General features: G+C 42.5%; 1 protein-coding gene across 1 annotated transcript in view; it reads left to right on the forward strand.

Annotated features, from left to right (window-relative positions):
- Positions 1-17,116, forward strand: part of LOC146812057 (arf-GAP with SH3 domain, ANK repeat and PH domain-containing protein 1-like) — a 1,117,518-nt gene that overhangs the window by 1,074,056 nt on the left and 26,346 nt on the right. Inside the window, exon 27 of the mRNA XM_085619062.1 lies at positions 658-818. Coding sequence (XP_085475188.1) covers positions 658-818 — 161 coding nt within the window. The remainder of the gene's footprint in view (positions 1-657; positions 819-17,116) is intronic.

A 17,116-nucleotide genomic window follows, 5' to 3' on the forward strand; every position in this document is an offset into this window, starting at 1 on the left:
GAGAGAGCGAGAGAGCAGCTATCCCGCCTACCCCACCAGCAGGAGAGAGAGAGCAGCTCCCACGCCTGCCCCGACAACAGAAAAGAGAGAGAGCAGCTCCCACGCCCGCCCTACCAGCAGTAGAGAGTAGCTCCCACGCCTTCCCCACTAGCAGTAGAGAGATATCAACTCCCACGCCCACCCCACCAACAGCAGATAGAGAGAGCAGCTCCCACGCCCGCCCCACCAGTAGTAGAGAAAGAACAGCCCCCATGTCCGCCTCCCCAGCTGTAGAGAGAGAACTTCTTTTCCTTAACCCCTAAGCGCTGGTAAAGGGCAGAAAATGTCTGTGAAATAGTCCCCAGAATAGGGAAAAACATGCAGATTTTTGTCCGGTATTACCAGATCTGCATAGTTGCTACCTATTCGAGGGTTACAACTCATACTACCCGTATTTAGGTTCAGAGATAGCGGGCATCGGAGAGTTTGGCCCTCTGTCCTGTATCCCTGCCCTCAATTCGGCCTGCTGGAATGAGGCCCATAATAATAAACCAGTCGGGCTATGTCACAATCCGGCAAAATAGAACGGAAGTCGTTTGAGTGAATATTATATGTATAGAATGCAAAGAAGCCTCGATTGCTCGTTGAAAACTAAGCGATGGCATTGTTTTGTTTCAGGTGTTCAGAAGAAATCCGAGTCCTACTTTCATCACAGACACAGCAACCAAAGAGGCTCCCACTCCAACTCCCCATCGCCGACGTTTTCGCTTCCGGACCCGGACTGCTTCCCCGCGGCGTCTCTAGATGCGCCTCAGCCTCTCCCGAGGCGGATGAGTCTGGTACGGTCAGGAGCCTTTCGGCAGTGTTGGTTTCTGGTGTGAAATGTACTGTGTTAAACTTCACCACTTAAATTCACATTCAGTTTAATGGTACGGGTGTCGCACAGACACGTTTTTCTACAATTCTGTTGAATGTCAGCAGAAGGCAATGTCTTCTAATGTGTAGTCGAGGAGACGGCATTAAGGTGAAATTCCAACTAGCGGTGTTTCTGAAATTTGGGTTCTGTTTACACAAACCTCGCCCTTCGCCATAAGCAAAACGGTCTAGCGTGCAGTCTTCGTTTTTGCTCCACACTCTAAATATTGGTCTATGTACACCTCAAGTCAGTGCATTCTCAGTTTCTTCCATTTCATGGTCTGTGGGGCATGAGTGTTTATCTGACAACATGTCTGGGACTGGGTCCGGTTCACGTTCTTTTACCACATAAGAAGTGTGGGAAATGTTGAGCTTCTAAAAATCTCTGCACTTGCTCGTGCTGATCCCTTCGCAGCAACATCTGGCCTTTGACTAGGCCTTTTCATGGTTATCTTACTGTGCCTTTCTATTCGACTAAAGCCTTGAGTTTAATTCCTTATTTTGAGTTGACTGGTAGGCAGTCTCAGCGCTCTCCAGATACTTCAATCCATAATGTCCTTCAGCGGTGTATTGTATCCCCTGTAGCTCTGAGCTTAGTTATTTGACTTTGCTGCTCAGGTCTTATGTGTAACAAATATATGTGTTCAATCAATCAAGCAGTTGATTTTTAGATCACTACTTGTCACCCGTGAGGGTATCCAGGCACTTTCTCCACAGGGTATATCGGAGGGTATCCAGGGTATACCGGAGGGTATCCTTCAGGGTATCCAGGCACGTTCTCCACAGGCTATACCGAAGGGTATTTGTCTGGGTTTCCAGGTGCGTTCTCCACAGGGTATATCGGAGGGTATCCATCAGGGTATCCAGGCGCTTTCTTCACAGGGTATACCAGAGGGTATCCAGGGTATACCAGAGGGTATCCATCTGGGTTTCCAGGCGCGTTCTCCACAGGATATACCGAAGGGTATCCTCCAGGGTATCCAGGCACGTTCTCCACAGGCTATACAGAAGGTTATTTGTCAGGGTTTCCAGGTGCGTTCTCCCCAGGGTATATCGGAGGGTATCCATCAGGGTATCCTGGTGCATTCTCGACAGGGTATACCAAAGGGTATCTATCACGGTATCCAGGTGTGTTCTTTACAGGGTATACTGGAGGGTACCGAGGCACGTTCTCCACAACCCCAGATTGCCAACATCTATTTTCTATTCCAGTGCAGGAAATTTTACAATTGCCTTTCAGGTTAGCACGTTATTTCTTTTTACGGTCTAGGTAATTCTCACCAATGGCAAATCCAGTAAGATATTTATAAAATTGTTGCTATCCGCACAGCCATCAGCACCTCCCTATTCTTATTTATTCAGATGACCACAATGGGGTGGCGGTGTTTCTGAGGGAAGAGAGCTCTGCTTTTCTCATGGATGGATGCATCTAGTTTTTAATCACGGCTGGACCCACATTGATAGTGCAGCTCTACTGGGAACTAGTTCTTTCTGCCCTTTCCTCACTTTCACATTGGTTTATGCTTGCAACATGGGTAATGTGTGCGTGCTGAATGCACTCATGGTTCTACAACAACCCTTCCCAGAGCCAAGGCTTTGCCAAATTATATTAGGAACTGTTGCTCAACTCAGAACTGTTATTGAATAAACGCATTATCCAAATTAAACATGTTATGCCCATGTTAGTCGAGTGATAGTGGACTAACCACGCTGTGATATAATAGATATGCCTTCATGATCCTATTGCTTCAAAGACAGGAAACAGGACCATTATTTACTCTACCTAAAATGAGTACCATTGAGTTGGGTAACAATAAACATCTGTTAATCCGCGCCAAGATGGCCACAGGTGAGAGTGCACTTTACAAATACACGTTAGGTTGTGTTACTTATGCTGTCAACTTGACAACACATTATGTAATTTCAGCAAGGAGAACAAAGTTGGTGGATCTGAGAAAGCAACATGTATCTCCACAAACTACATGTGAAACAACTGTAATATTTGATCATATCTATATTTCTTTTATCCATCAGGCTCATAATTAAATCATCAAACATACAACAAACAGGCAACAAACAAACACAATCTACCAAGCAATCACTATAAAAGTAAACAAAATCAAGCTCATAGTTAAACCATCAAACACACATGAAATGCACAAAAAATCATTTTACCCTTCCCTCTTTCAGCTTTCCAGTTCATAGATAACTCCACCTTTTCCTATACATTTTTTGTTATACATTTTAAACATATGAGTATTTCACAGGAAAGCTTCAAACTGCAAAAAAACCTCACTTTCTTCATACAACTCTTCTATGACTTGCTTCATTCAAAACCGGTAACAATGTCTCTTTCGTTTCCACTTTAATATTCATTGTTAAAATATTTTCCAAATTGTATCATTTAGTAATTTCTCTCTCCAGTACTTTTTAGACAAGTCAAAAAGCCCTGCATAGGTTATCGAAAAATACACAGCTCTCACAGCATTGCGTGAAACGATTACACATCCGGGAAAGAGGGCGGGGATATTGAACCTGATTCCCAGTCAGTTAATGACTGGCTCCTACAGATGGCTAACACTGTGGCTCCAATGAAGAAAAATTCCAGCTCAGCCAAGATCAGACTTGCTTCTGCTCGTGGTTCAATGATAAGCTTAGAAGTCAGAGCAAGCAGTATACAAAATTGGAAAGAGGCTGGAGAAAGGCTGATCTACCAGAGGATAAGGGTCTCTTTAAAAGTGCATTGAAGGCCTATCATCAGGCTATAAAAAGGGCTCACGTGTACCTCTTTGCAAGGCAGTTAGCAGTCCCCGGATGTAGATCCAAATATGTTTTCAAAAAATCTGTGCTCAGTTATCAGGTTATTTCTATAACAAAATCAGAGATATTGATGACCCTCTGAAGGGAATAGATGGGCCTTCAGAGCAACTCTGGTTCAGCAACTCCTGTCCAGTCCGGGGTCTGTTCCCTTCAAGAGTTTAGGCCGATTACACTGCAAGACTCAAAACATGCTCTAAAAGCCTGCAAATTGGGGGCACCCGAAGATCCTTGCCCTCCCCACGTTCTTGCGGCTAACTGTTCAGTTGTTAACCTACACTCAGCTCCCTAAGCTCAGCTACTGTGTCGAGATGACGGAAACAGGCCAAACTAATTTCTTGGTAAAAATAGACATCTGCTGATACGTCTGTCTTGGCTTACTTCAGACCCATGGAGTTATTACCATGTTTGGAAAATCTTGGAGAAGTGGGTCAAATGTCTCCTGACTGAATACTTGGAACAACACCAGTTATTGCATCCTTCCCAATCTGGTTTTAGACCAGGTTTCAGTACAGAATCAGCACTTGTTGAGGTTTCGGACACCATTAAGCAGGCAGTGGATATGGGGAAGCTGATTGCTTTGCTTCTTCTTGATTTATCTGCAGCTTTTAACACCGTATCCCACCCCATCTTATTACAACGATTGGGAAATATTGGTGTTGGTGGTTCTACTCTTGCTTGGGTCCAATAATTTCTATCAGACCGTAGCCAAGCAGTCTGGATGGCACCCCATTCCTCGTAACCAAAGCCCCTTGAGTTTGGAGTCCCCTGGGCTCTGCACTGAGCCCCACATTGTTTAATGTTTATATGACTCCTCTTGCATCGCTAATTCAATCTTACGGCCCGCAGGTGGTGTCCTACGCTGACGACACCCACATTGTCCTCATGCTGAATAGGAACAAGCTGAATTCCCTGAATAAATTCAAGACTCGTCTTTCAGCTGTGTTCCACTGGATGTGCCTAAGTAATCTTCAGTGCAATTCCAGCAAAACTGCGGTTTTGTTGTTTGGTTCTCTGCCCCTGCTGCAGGATGGTCAATACCGACCCAGTCAGATCCCTACTCCTTCAGCCCCCTCCTCCGTCGTGAGGAATTTGGGGATGAAATTTGGTAACTTGACTGCGTTTAAGGCTCGGGTTGATACAGTGGTGGGCGTTTACTATCACCTTTTGAAGTCTCTAAAGAAATGTTTGTATCAGTTACCCGAGCATCATCAGAAAATGGTAGTTCATGTGCTGATCACATCCCATCTGGACTATGTGAATATTCTGCTTTGGTGCTTGCTAGCTTACCAACTGAAAAAACTGCAGTTAGTCAGAACGCCTCAGCTTGGCTTTTGTTGAAAGTGTCGAAAAGGAGTCACATGCAGCAGCAACTTAAAGAGCTTCACTGGCTTCCCATTAAGGAGAGAGTCCGGTTTAAAAGGCTCCTGTTGACACACAGGGCCTTTCACCAAAAAGGGCCATGCTGTCTGAGGAACAGGATCAGACCGTATTTCCTAGTTTGATCTCTACGCTCCTCCCATGCTCTTTTAGCAGTGGTTCTAAGATCTATGAGGAAAAATGATGTGGTTCCTCTTTCTCGTTTCCTCTGCCTGGAATTCCCGCCCTCTGCACCTTCGGGAGTTGAAGGAAGAACAGACCTTCAAATGCCTCCTTAAGACCTGGCTATTTGAAAGCGCTTTTGAGTAATTGTCATTATAGAAAATCTGTAATTGACATACCCCAAAAAAAAACTATCTTTACCTCTACTCGTTTTCAAGAAAGAACTAGAAGCAATGTCATGTTTTACCACACCCACATAAAAAAGTGAAAAAACCTCTGAACATTGAGCAAACTTTCTTAGTAGAAGGACTGGAAGGACATTGAGCACACAGAGGAGCTTAGCAATAAACATAATTTAAATAACACCAATATTTGCCATTTAGGAAAGACTCAAATGATTCCCTTTGTGGCATGAGACTTCAGTATTTTCCAAGCTCCCCTGAATATTCTCAGTCAACAGATGCTTCACATGTCTTTCCTCTCAGAGCCCACATACATAAAGCTATTGTATAGTCACTTACCTTTCCACTTTTAAGGCACTGTGCTATGGCAGGTTTGAGTCCTAGGTAAGACATCTGTCTTGTTCTATTTTTCCATGAATTTCAATACAAAACTATATATATACCAATTAACTCAAAGAATAGGCCATATGAGGATTACGTCTAATGGTACAGTGACATTTATGGTAATTTTTATCTCGAAGCCTACCAGACAGCGCAGCTGTCTAGTTGGGAAAGACTTCTTGGGGACATTCTGAAAGCTTCTCTGGGAATACATGCATCCCACCCATTGCTTCTTTTTATAAAAAAAAATATATATTTTATTGAGATCCTTCAAACTTTCAAATTCATCCCAATAACACAGTGCCATTTCTTAGTTATGCACCACTAATCAATAAATGCAGCATACATATTCAAGAATAAAAGGAATATACAAAACAGAATAAAAGCCAAAATGCTTCAGTTTCCGAACCCACTCACACATTGTTGGATCCTGACATGATCGCCATCTTTGAAGCAGCACAGACCTGGAAACCGCTATTGCAATATATATTAATTTTACCCATTTATCAGATAGACAAAGAAAAGGATCATATCCCAAAATGTTCAGCCAGCTATTACAGTCCAGTTTAATTAGACATTCGACCTCCAAGTGCCGGAAAATATAATTCCAAAACCCCTGGACTAGAGGACACTGAGTGATAATATGCGTCCAGTTAGCTGTCGACTGATTTGAACAATGGAATCACTGACTAGACTGATTAAGGTAAATCTAGAATAGGAACTGTGGGGTTCTGTATAGAAGCCATTTGCTAAAAAATACCATCAGGTGCCAATTAGCTCCGCATAGCACAAAAAAATTGAGTTTTTTAACCTCGCTCCACATTCTCGCTGTTAACTCCAATCCTTCATGTTTTTTTCCCATTTTGTCATTGCTTTCTGAGTGAGGTCCGGACCTTTTGTAGAAACCAAAAGTTTTTTCCACTCCCCGTGTCTCCTATCCAAATCTACTTCAAATAGCACGAGCTCTAGATTTTTACACCCATTAATCTGCACCAGATCCAAATTACTAAGAAATATATGTAACATTCTGTAGCACCCAAGAAGGAGGAAATCATTTTGAATTAAATCATGCATTTCGGAGATATTGAGCCACCTATCCATCACAATAAAGTCTGAGGTTTTCCTAAATCCGGCCTTGAACTATTTTTTTAATTATTTCAGACGAATCTCTAATCCCGAATGCCAAAGTGAGTTCGGATAAGGGGGTTGCAGTATTGATAACTGGGATTGTATATGTTCTAAAAAGATCCTGATGTTTGCGAAAAAAACACTGCATGCTCTTATAGCAGATTTTTTGGGTGATTTTGTAATTTTTAACGGATTGTGTATCTGGGATTCTATGCAAATTAACCTCATGAAATAATTCACAAATATTCTTGTATGCGATTCTGATTTGAACCTAGACATGTACTGTGCAAAGTATGCAAAATAATAGTTCCTTAGGGAGTGCTAACCCGCCTTTCTCCAAATCCTCATATAAAGTGCTTAATGCAATTCGGGGTTTTTTCCCCCCAAGAAAGGACGTGAACATTGGCTCAAGCTTCCAAAAAAGGGTGCTTTTAAAACACACGGAATAGCAGAAAATAAAAAATTGAACAACGGGAGAACAGACATCTTGATCAGCGAGACCTTACCCATAATAGTTAACGGTAAAGAGTTCCAGTGTGACCATAGATCCTGTACTTTTTAAAGTAGCAGAGAGAAATTTAAGTCATACAGGTCCGCAATTCGTGACGAGAAATTGATTTCTAAATATTTTTGGGGTTGAGAGTTTGCACATGAAGCAATATCAGTTGCAGAACGTCTGGCTTGCATCCGCATCAAATTATTTCCGTTTTCTTTTTATTAATTTTATACCCGCCAAGAGCTTCAAACTGTGCAAAGAGCTCAAAAACCTTCGCTGGACCCCCTTATCACAGTCGAGAATCAACATAATATTATCAGCATATAGTTTTACTTTCCCCATAGCTTGCGGGGGGGGGGTGGATATCTGCATTGTCTCGGTTGGCAATAGCCAGAGGCTCATTAAAAAAGGCAAATAAAACAGGAAACAGCGGAAATGCTTGTCTGGTCCTCCGTTTACCACTTACTTTTCCTATCTCGGCAATGTTAACAATGATGCTGGCTTCTACATTGTGGTACATTCTTTGTATCAGCCCCATGATTTAGGGGGGTATGCCGAATCTGGACAAGATACGGAATAAGGCCTCTTAGACCAAGAGGTTGAACGCCTTCTTTGCATCCAACAGGAGAACCAGGGCTGGTATATTCTTGATCTCAAAGTAATCTAGTGCTTCGGCGAATAGTGCGTGTTTGTCCCTAGCTGTCTCCCTGCAATAAAACCCTTTTGATCAGAATGGATCAGATTTGGTGCTATTATGTTGAATCTATTAGCTAAAAGTTTTGTAATAATTTTGTAGTCTGAGTTCAGAAGTGTGATTGGACGATATGAGTTGGGATCCTCTCTGTCCTTCCCCCTTTTTAAGAAGCTTACCACATTCCCTTTATAAAATGATACTGGTGTCGGGCCCCCCTCTAGCAATATATTGGCAACCTAGAAAGTATTCCAATAGAGCCCCAGGGAATGCTTTAAAAAATTCTGCGGGTTGACCATCTGGTCCACATGATTTACATTTCGGGAGGTTCCTAATAACCTCCGCCAGTTCTTCTTTAGAAAAGAGGAGCATCATATTAACCTTCTAGGTCTTGGAAAGTACCGGGATGTTCTGTTCCCGAAGAAATGTCTCCAAGGACGCATTATTGATTTATTGTTTTTCACTGTAAATATACTTATCCTGTTCCAACATTATTTCCCCAATGTTAGACGGGTCCTTGCTCCGAATACCGGTGACAGGGCATTTCAAAGTGCTTATCCCATTACTTGCGTCTTGCTCCCAAGCCTGCCATGCAAGGAACCTCCCTGTAAAATTACTTTCTTCATTTACCTTTTGCATCCCTTTTGGGGAAGGATCCAGCATCTATGCCCTGTAGTCTCAGCGTCACCGCTGATAGAGTCCACCGCGATAAGGGAATCCCACAAAATGGAAGACTGGGAATGTTCCCTTTACCGCAGGGAGCTGTCTCCCACCCAGCCGGACATCAGACACAGTTACTTCCTCCTCACCTTGCTGTGTCTCCTACCCCCACCTCTTCCACCCTTCATTCTTTGCTTGCCTCCCTTATTCCTTTCCTCTCTCCCTTGAATCGCTCTCCCCCTGCCTGCTTTGTTTATCCTTGTGCCTTTTCTCCGCTTAATCTCCCTCCTGATCGCCCTGTTACATAACCCCCTCACCCTTCCACACGCCATGAACCAACGGATGCAACTTGTAATTGATGTACCTTCTGTAACAATGTGTAACTTGTAACCTATGTAACTATCCTCATGTAAAGCTCTCTGATACCTCCGGGTCTAGCCAGCGCTATATAAAACTCAAGTAAGTAAATAAATAAAATAAAATATAGGTACGGTTCAAGGTTTCACATTTTAGGTAATATGCCTCACTTAGTGGCCGTTTAGCCTGATGGATCTTTTGTTGATTAAGAGCCAAGGGACTTCTAAGTAAGCCATCGTAGCACTGCTGCACGTTCTGTTCTAAGATATGATTTTGTACTTGATCTTTTTTTTAATTGTGCGCGTCCTTACCTATACCCAGCCCACGAATATATGCCTTTAGAGAATCCCAGACAATATGAGGGGGAGCCATCCCATGATTTCTTGCAAGAAATTCCTTTATCTCTGTTTTGCAGAATAGCACCCAACTTTCTTCCTGTAGATACTGTCTATTAAGAACCCATCGCTTAGGGGGTACTAAGATTTTCCCTAACTGAGCCTCAAAAACAATCATTGTATGATCCAAAAATCCATTAGGTAAGATTCATTGATTTTTAAAATTCAGGGTCTTGGATATGAGAGGGAAATCTATATGGCAAGAAGTACGGAATCTACCCGAAAAACAGGTACACGCAATCTTGGTAGGATATACTTCCCAACAGGGATCAATTAACCCCAGGGTTTTACTATAATTTTGAAGGTGTTAGGTTTTAATTGCCTTTTCGATGTGATTGAGGAATCGATCTTAGGGTTTGGTAAAAAGTTGAAGTCTCCTACTATGATTATTTCACCAGGAATTAGTATTAATGATTGAAATAATTCTTCATATGGCTCGGCATTATCTTCGACTGAGGCGTAAAGGCTAGCGAAAGTAAGATATCTAACCCCTAGCCTACAGGTCACCCAGCACCACCTTCCAATTTTATCATTTATGAAGTTTACCACCTCTGCTTGAAATTGTTTACCCAGAAAAATAGCAGTGTCCCGATGTGTTGCCTGGGAAGAGGAGAAGCCCCGGTATGCTGCCCAAAATCTAAATATGGAGAATTCCACCAACTTCTCCACCGATATACTCTTGGATTAAAACTACAGATGGACTTTCCGTCTTAATCCAGGATTCAGTGGCCTGCATTTTCTTTTTATTATTAAGGTCGTTGAAATTGAGGGAGACCACCTTAAGAGTTTCCCTTTTATCCATTAGCACAATATATTATTTGATCATAGAGATTTAATAAAACACTCGACACAAAGAGGGTAATCTGCAGCAATAAAACTCATGGTGTTAATTTATCAAGGCTTTGCGTTATCACCTCTCCCCAAACTATTCCTAAGTGCACATTCACAAGTAAAGTTCTGATAGTGCAGTTAAGTTTGGCAATTGATTTAAAAAATGTATCTCTTTCTTCCCCCCTTGCTTCCAATTCCCCCACAGCCCCTCCACACCGCTGCTCCATTATCACCCCCTTCCAAAAGCTGTGGTGAGCAGTCCACCATCCTACTTACACCTGACAGGCTTATCATGTTCCCCAAAACTGGCACCTTGACCTTGTGAATGAAGCTATCGGCCTACCCACCCCATCTCTCCCCTCCCCAGGACGTGGACAGAGAAAGACCAAAAATACCAGAAAAGAATTAGAAGGAAAATAGAAAAGAAAAGGAGAAAAAGGGAAAAAAGACAAAGAAATGCACAAATAATTATAGAATCAACTTGAACGCACTAGACTTTGGAATTAGGACGTATTAGAAATTTGCTGCAGCAGCTCCTGGGCTTCAGGGACATTACAGAATACATGAAATCTTCCTCTTACAAGCACTTTCAGTTTACTTTGCTGTGCAATCATTGCCTGTGCCCCCTCTTCCTTAAACAGATTCAACATTTTGACAAACTCTTTCCGTCTTTTGGCTGCTGTAGTGGACATATCTGGAAAGATACGACATAATGGAACTTCCGGTGAAGTAAACTGTTGTTGCTCCATCGCCTTGGATAGAATTTGTTCTTTCACCCGGTAATCTAAAAAATTTACCAATATCGTCCAAGGAAATTTGGAGTTTAGAAGGAGATGAGCCTGCAAGTGGTGGGCCTTCATGAGAGTCAAATCTCCGGGATACTTCAGGACATATTTTTTAAGAAAGGAGTCAACCCATTGGAGTGTCTGTTGCCCCTCAAGACCCTCCGGAATACCGAGGATACGAAGATCAGAGCACCTAGAATGATTCTCCAACTCCTCCAACTTATATTCCATTGCAGATATTTTGCTCTGGAAAGCAGCTACCTTATCTTTCATTATGACAACCTGATCCTTCAACTGCAATATTTTTTCTTCCGCCTCATTTAGTCGCTCTGGAATCCTAGTCATAGTATCTTCGATTTTTGTAAGCTGGGCGTGTATAGCTGCAGTCTCCACAGTTTGAGAGGCTTTAAGTTCCCTAACTTCTTCCAAAATTAGATTGAGAAGGCTCTTAGCATCCCATTGCAGAGTAAAAGGCGTGGCAGCCTGAGAGGAACCCTCCTGAATTGAATCCGTCCCGGATTTGACTTGTACTACGGGTGCTTCAGCGCTTCCTATCGCTGCCTGCTCTATGATTCCTGACATATTTGTTCTCAGTGACCTCTGTGAGAGAGACACAGAAGGTTGCGATGAAATATTGCTGTCGCCCCTAGGAGACATGTCCTCCGTTGAACCTAGAGACTGTGAGGTGGCTGACTGAGCGCTCTCCAACCTATCTATACCAGAAGTTGAGCCAGATTTATCCTTGAAGAATAGGGGGTATTCTTTGAGTTCCTTAGATTTCACGACCTCAGCTTCATATATTGAGTTGGCCTCCTCTGAGTCTTCTACAGGTATTTGTTCAGTAGCCCCCCCCTACGGAGTAACTTAAGGGCGGAGCTAAGGCTCATGTCCAAGTCAGCTGAAGCCCCCCACTGACAGTTTTTCTGAGAGAGCTCTGGGGCTGCCATCCTGTGCTCTGGATTCTCTGTGGGTATTACTTGATCTTTCCGCAAAGAAGTGGCAACGGTTTGCCCGAGCTACCACCTGTTCTACTCGCTTTTTGACCCTCTGAGCCAGGACAGGAGAGTCAAGATGGGTTGCACCAGTACCTTTAGAAAATGTTCACATTTTCAGACTTCTTCCAGTTAATTTTTATTTTCCGTCTTTCACTCTCTCCACTCTCTCTCTCCTCCTCTCCTCCTCTCCCCACTCTCTCTCCCCTTAGCTTGAGGACTGATCACTGATCAAAGTTACTACAGAAATTATATACTACTTGCCGCAGTTATAGGAATTTCAGGAGTACAGAGTGCTAGATATCACGTATTGCTGCGCTTAAGATACCCCCAGCTACCCTCTACCAGGTAGCGCCACAGCACTTTACCAAAACCAGCAGCAGAGCGTGCACTTACCCCCTGGTGAGAAACCTGGTGGTCTGCGAAGATAAAAAAACTCCACTCATGTGTCGCTGATCTGCTTCCATTCCTAGAGTAGGGAAGGGCTGCACAGATTGCCCAGATATAACTCAGCGTCCGCTACTCAATGCCTTATCTCCTGCAACCACAGCCTTAGAAGTGGCGTGAACTACAAGAAACAATGTCCTGCCCTGTTACTGCTGTCCAGTGAGTGGATCCCACAGAGAGGAAAAGAGGGAAGAAAAAAACAAAAACACGGAGTCCGTTGCAGAGAGATCAATTAACTGCAGTTTTCTAATCGCCAAGGCTCCAAAATGTAAGTTTACACCATTGCCCATGAATCCCAACCACGACTTGCTGTCCTGTTTGCATCCAGCGATGGAGCAGCCCAGCCGGCAAGACTCACAGCTCTGAAGGCCGGTTACAGGGCTGTATTTTACTCTGCAGCAGCCACTGCCGGCCGCACACTCGTCGTCCTGATGTGGGAGGAGGTTGTGGCTTATGGCGGACTCAACCAACAGCCCGCATCGCCATCCGAATTAGCTCCCCACCCATTGCTTGCCATTAGCTTTGTATTTTGTAACTCACAGTTGCTTGCCTTCTATTTGCTGGTTTTATTTATTTTAATTTGTCCAGCAAAACCAGTTTACCACCTCCCTTATTGGCTTCCTATATTCTTCCACAAGTGCTGGCTTTCTAGGAACTCTTTTTTCCTTTTTTGTGAGGCACTCCATGTGAGAAAATGTGTGTTCAGTTTCCCTTAAAGTCTAAAAGCTAGTTTAGGAAGCTTCACGTATGCTGTGTTTCTTGGAAGAGCTCCTCTGTCTTTCTGTTTGACTGGTTCTACTTATCTTTTACCCCAGTTCATCAATCTCACATGCCTGTGAGGAACAATGTTCTGTCTACAAGCTTGTTTATTTTGGGCTGTGTTCTTTACTAATACCTTAAGTTAAACAAACCTCTCCTTCAAAATCATGTCCATGCCATGGACACTGGAAGTACAGGAGTTAGGGGTGCTATACCACCCCCAAAATAACTGTGCTAGAGTTCAGAAATAATGAATAAACCTTTACATTTTTTTATCTTCCAACATTTGCTTGTACAATCCAAGACGGTGATCAAATTTTAGTCTCTACCTTCTGAGGGAGGTATACTTTTCTTTCTTTGACCGCAAAGTGGGAAGATTTGTGAGACAATCATGCTGGGTACTTGGGGTGGGAAATGTTGTAGGATGTCATTTTTTTCTAGCGCAAAACAGAATTTAAATGCCAATAAATGAACTGTACAAATATTTCAGAATATACCAGAATTAGGAACACACAAATGAAGTACATTTTAAACAAATTCTAAAGTGTGGTAAAAACAAATGGTTGAATGCGATCAAAACAAATCATTATGGTTTGTGTGCAGTATAGGTTTTCAGTGAACTGTATGTCTGTGAAAATGTAATAGTAATTTCATTTGAAAATGTGTTGTCTGTAATGGCAGTGTGCTACCACACAATGCAAACTCCACTCTACGCAACTCGACTCTATAACAAAGCACTCTACTTCACTACACCCTACGTCAAAACACTCTACAACACTACACTCTACATCTCTCTACTCTATGCCCTTCCACTATACGACACTCTACTCCACTATATGCTACTTCACTCTATGCAGCTCCACCCAAAGCCACTCTACTCCATTCTATGTCACTCCATGACACTCTATACCCCTCCAAAACACTCTATTCTACCCCATTCTGCCATTCTACAGCCCTCCACTGTATGAACCTCCACTCTACGCCACTTTACTCCATTCTACACAACTCAACCCCACACCACTTGTCTGTACTTCACTGTACGACACTCCACAACATTCTAGTCCATGCCACTCTACTCCATGCCACTCTACTACACGCCACTCCACAACACTACTCCATTCTCCACCAGTCCACTTTATTCCAGTCCACTCTAAAACACTCCACTCTGGGACGCTTAACTCTGACACGCTACTCTACGACACTCCACTCTACATTTTACTCCACTCTACGCCACTCTACTCTACTCCATTCTACAGCACCCAACTCTATCACTCCTCTCTATGCCACTCCACTCTATTCTGTGCTACTACCCCAAATGTACTCTACTCCACTTTGACACCTTACTCTATGACACTCTACTCCATTCTACGCTACTCCACACCACTGCACTCTATTCTGCACGACTCCACTGTATGCTACTCCACTCTAAGACACTCCACTCTACACTATGCCGATCCACTCTGCTGCACTCTACTGCACTATATGCCACAACATTCTACAACGCTCCGCTATACTCTACGCCACTCCACTCTCTACCCTACTCCCCTCTCTGCCAAAGTTTAGGAATATGGGACAAAGAAAATGTAGGAGGAAGAAAAGGGGACGATGATAACCTACCACTTCAGTGTTATGTGTAGGGGTGTTAAGTAAAGGTGGGGAAGTGAAGCTATTTGGAAGTAAAAGCAACACAAATAAAGACATACAACTAAAAGTGACCCCACAGTACATGTAAATTACTGACCTTTGATATATCACATCATTAATTTCTAACAAGGTTAATCCACCAGCAGAAAAAAGCCTCAGAAAAACTTATCAAGCAACACGTCATCCTATAGGCATAGTAGAGCAGTTTCTCAGGTGACAGTGCATCACTCACAAGGCTAAAAACAAAGAAGAGCAGGAGGGAGATTACACATGTTTTTCGTGCTATGCATTTGGGATCTGGAATAGCAAACCCACACAGCTACAGCAAGTACCATCACTTCTGCAATCCAGGAAGGGATTGAAGACACACCTCTTCAAGGAACACATTTTCCACAAGAAATAGGAATCCATCCAATCTGCCTATTCCATCCCTGAAGCGGCATCGCCTTTAAAAAATACTTCTTTATTAACTGCCCCACATAAAACACTTGAAATACAGACACACATCTGACATATAAGATACAGCTGAGCACCAGGAAATAGTGGGATGGATTTTCTTTAGTACCCGTGCACAGTGGATGTTTAAACATACCCATATTTCAGGTAAAACATTAACTATGTAAGATTATAAAACAATGCACGGTAATGCCTAGATTAGCACATTTTTCCACTTTGACTTTTCAGATATGTAACACTCATAAGAAAATACAAAATAGATAATAATTGAGGGAACTTTGTGATACAATATAGCATTATCTAACAACCGATTGACATAAAACTTAAGAGTTAAAAAACAGTGAATAACACAAACAGTTAATCAGACAAAGGGAAAGGGAGACTGAGGTAAATCGCATCAATTTACACATTAGTTCGTACATAACTCAAATGTTGATCAGCTAGCATCACATTTCTCAATAACGCCTCACCTTCTATACAAACCTTTCTTAAGTCTGCTCGAGAGATCATCTGCTCGATTCATCTTTCCATATTTAAACTTCGACGAAACCTCAGAACCCCTTTCTTAGCGATTATTGTTGCAGTTTTGATACAGGTTTACTGACCTTGGACAGTATATTATTTGATAACTTTAACCCAATATCAGCTTTTTAAAACCTCGTGCTGGACTTCCGAAACCAGAGAAACGTGATCCCTAACCCCTCCATCCAAAAGTGCTCAAATGTCATGCATCACATCAATTAAGTCGAATTTGCTTTATGCTTGCAACATGTGCAACTTAATTTATTCTCTTTGATATGGAGTATATGCATTCATATGAAAGCACGATGGGCCAGATGTACAAAGCATTTTTCTGGTTGCAAACAGCCCAATTCACAGAACCGTGTAGTCTGCGACCCTAAAAATGCATTTTCAAATGTACAAGATACAAAATGTGATTTGGTTACCTGTTACCGAATCGGAATTTGCATTTGTGATTTGGTATTTGGAAAGGGCGTGTTATGGGCATCCCTTCCAAATAACGAATCGGTATGGTATGTATTAATCTTTTGTGTCTGAATTACGGTTGCAAAACTAATACTTTACCACCATTTAAAAAGTGGTGGTAATCAATGTTCCCTCTAATTTATTTCCTCAGTGTGCGGCAGAGTAAGGTCTCTGTGCGCTGCAGCCAATGCTATGTGTGCCAAGTACCCAACTGCGCGTGTAGACCAGGGCTTGAAGTGAGATGAAAAAACGTATGGGGTCTCTCAAAGGGGCATGGCCGATGCAATTAAGGGGGTGGCTTAAAAGCAAATGAGCTAAAAATCTGTGCTTAGCATAGTGTGCCACCTGACTGATATTTTGCTTCTTCTGTCATTGCATTCAGATATATAATACAAGTAACATTACATCTACAAGAAGCCAGGACTATTGGCTTTGCCAATGGTTGTTTGTTGCATAAAGTTGTATATAATATTGAAAATGCTTCCGTTCTTGTGGTAGAGGTTGTGGCTTAATGTTCGAGCTGGTGACTTAGGAGATGGGTTTTGAGTCTCAGGTCAGTTTAACATCCTGTGATTTGGACAAATCAATTAATCTTCCCATGCATACCAAAATAAATAAATATATAAATAAATCCTGTAAAGCGGTCCAATACTTTTGGATTGAGTTCGGACT

Source organism: Triturus cristatus, chromosome 7 (assembly GCF_964204655.1).
Source record: "Triturus cristatus chromosome 7, aTriCri1.1, whole genome shotgun sequence".
Classification (NCBI taxonomy): Eukaryota; Metazoa; Chordata; class Amphibia; order Caudata; family Salamandridae; genus Triturus; species Triturus cristatus.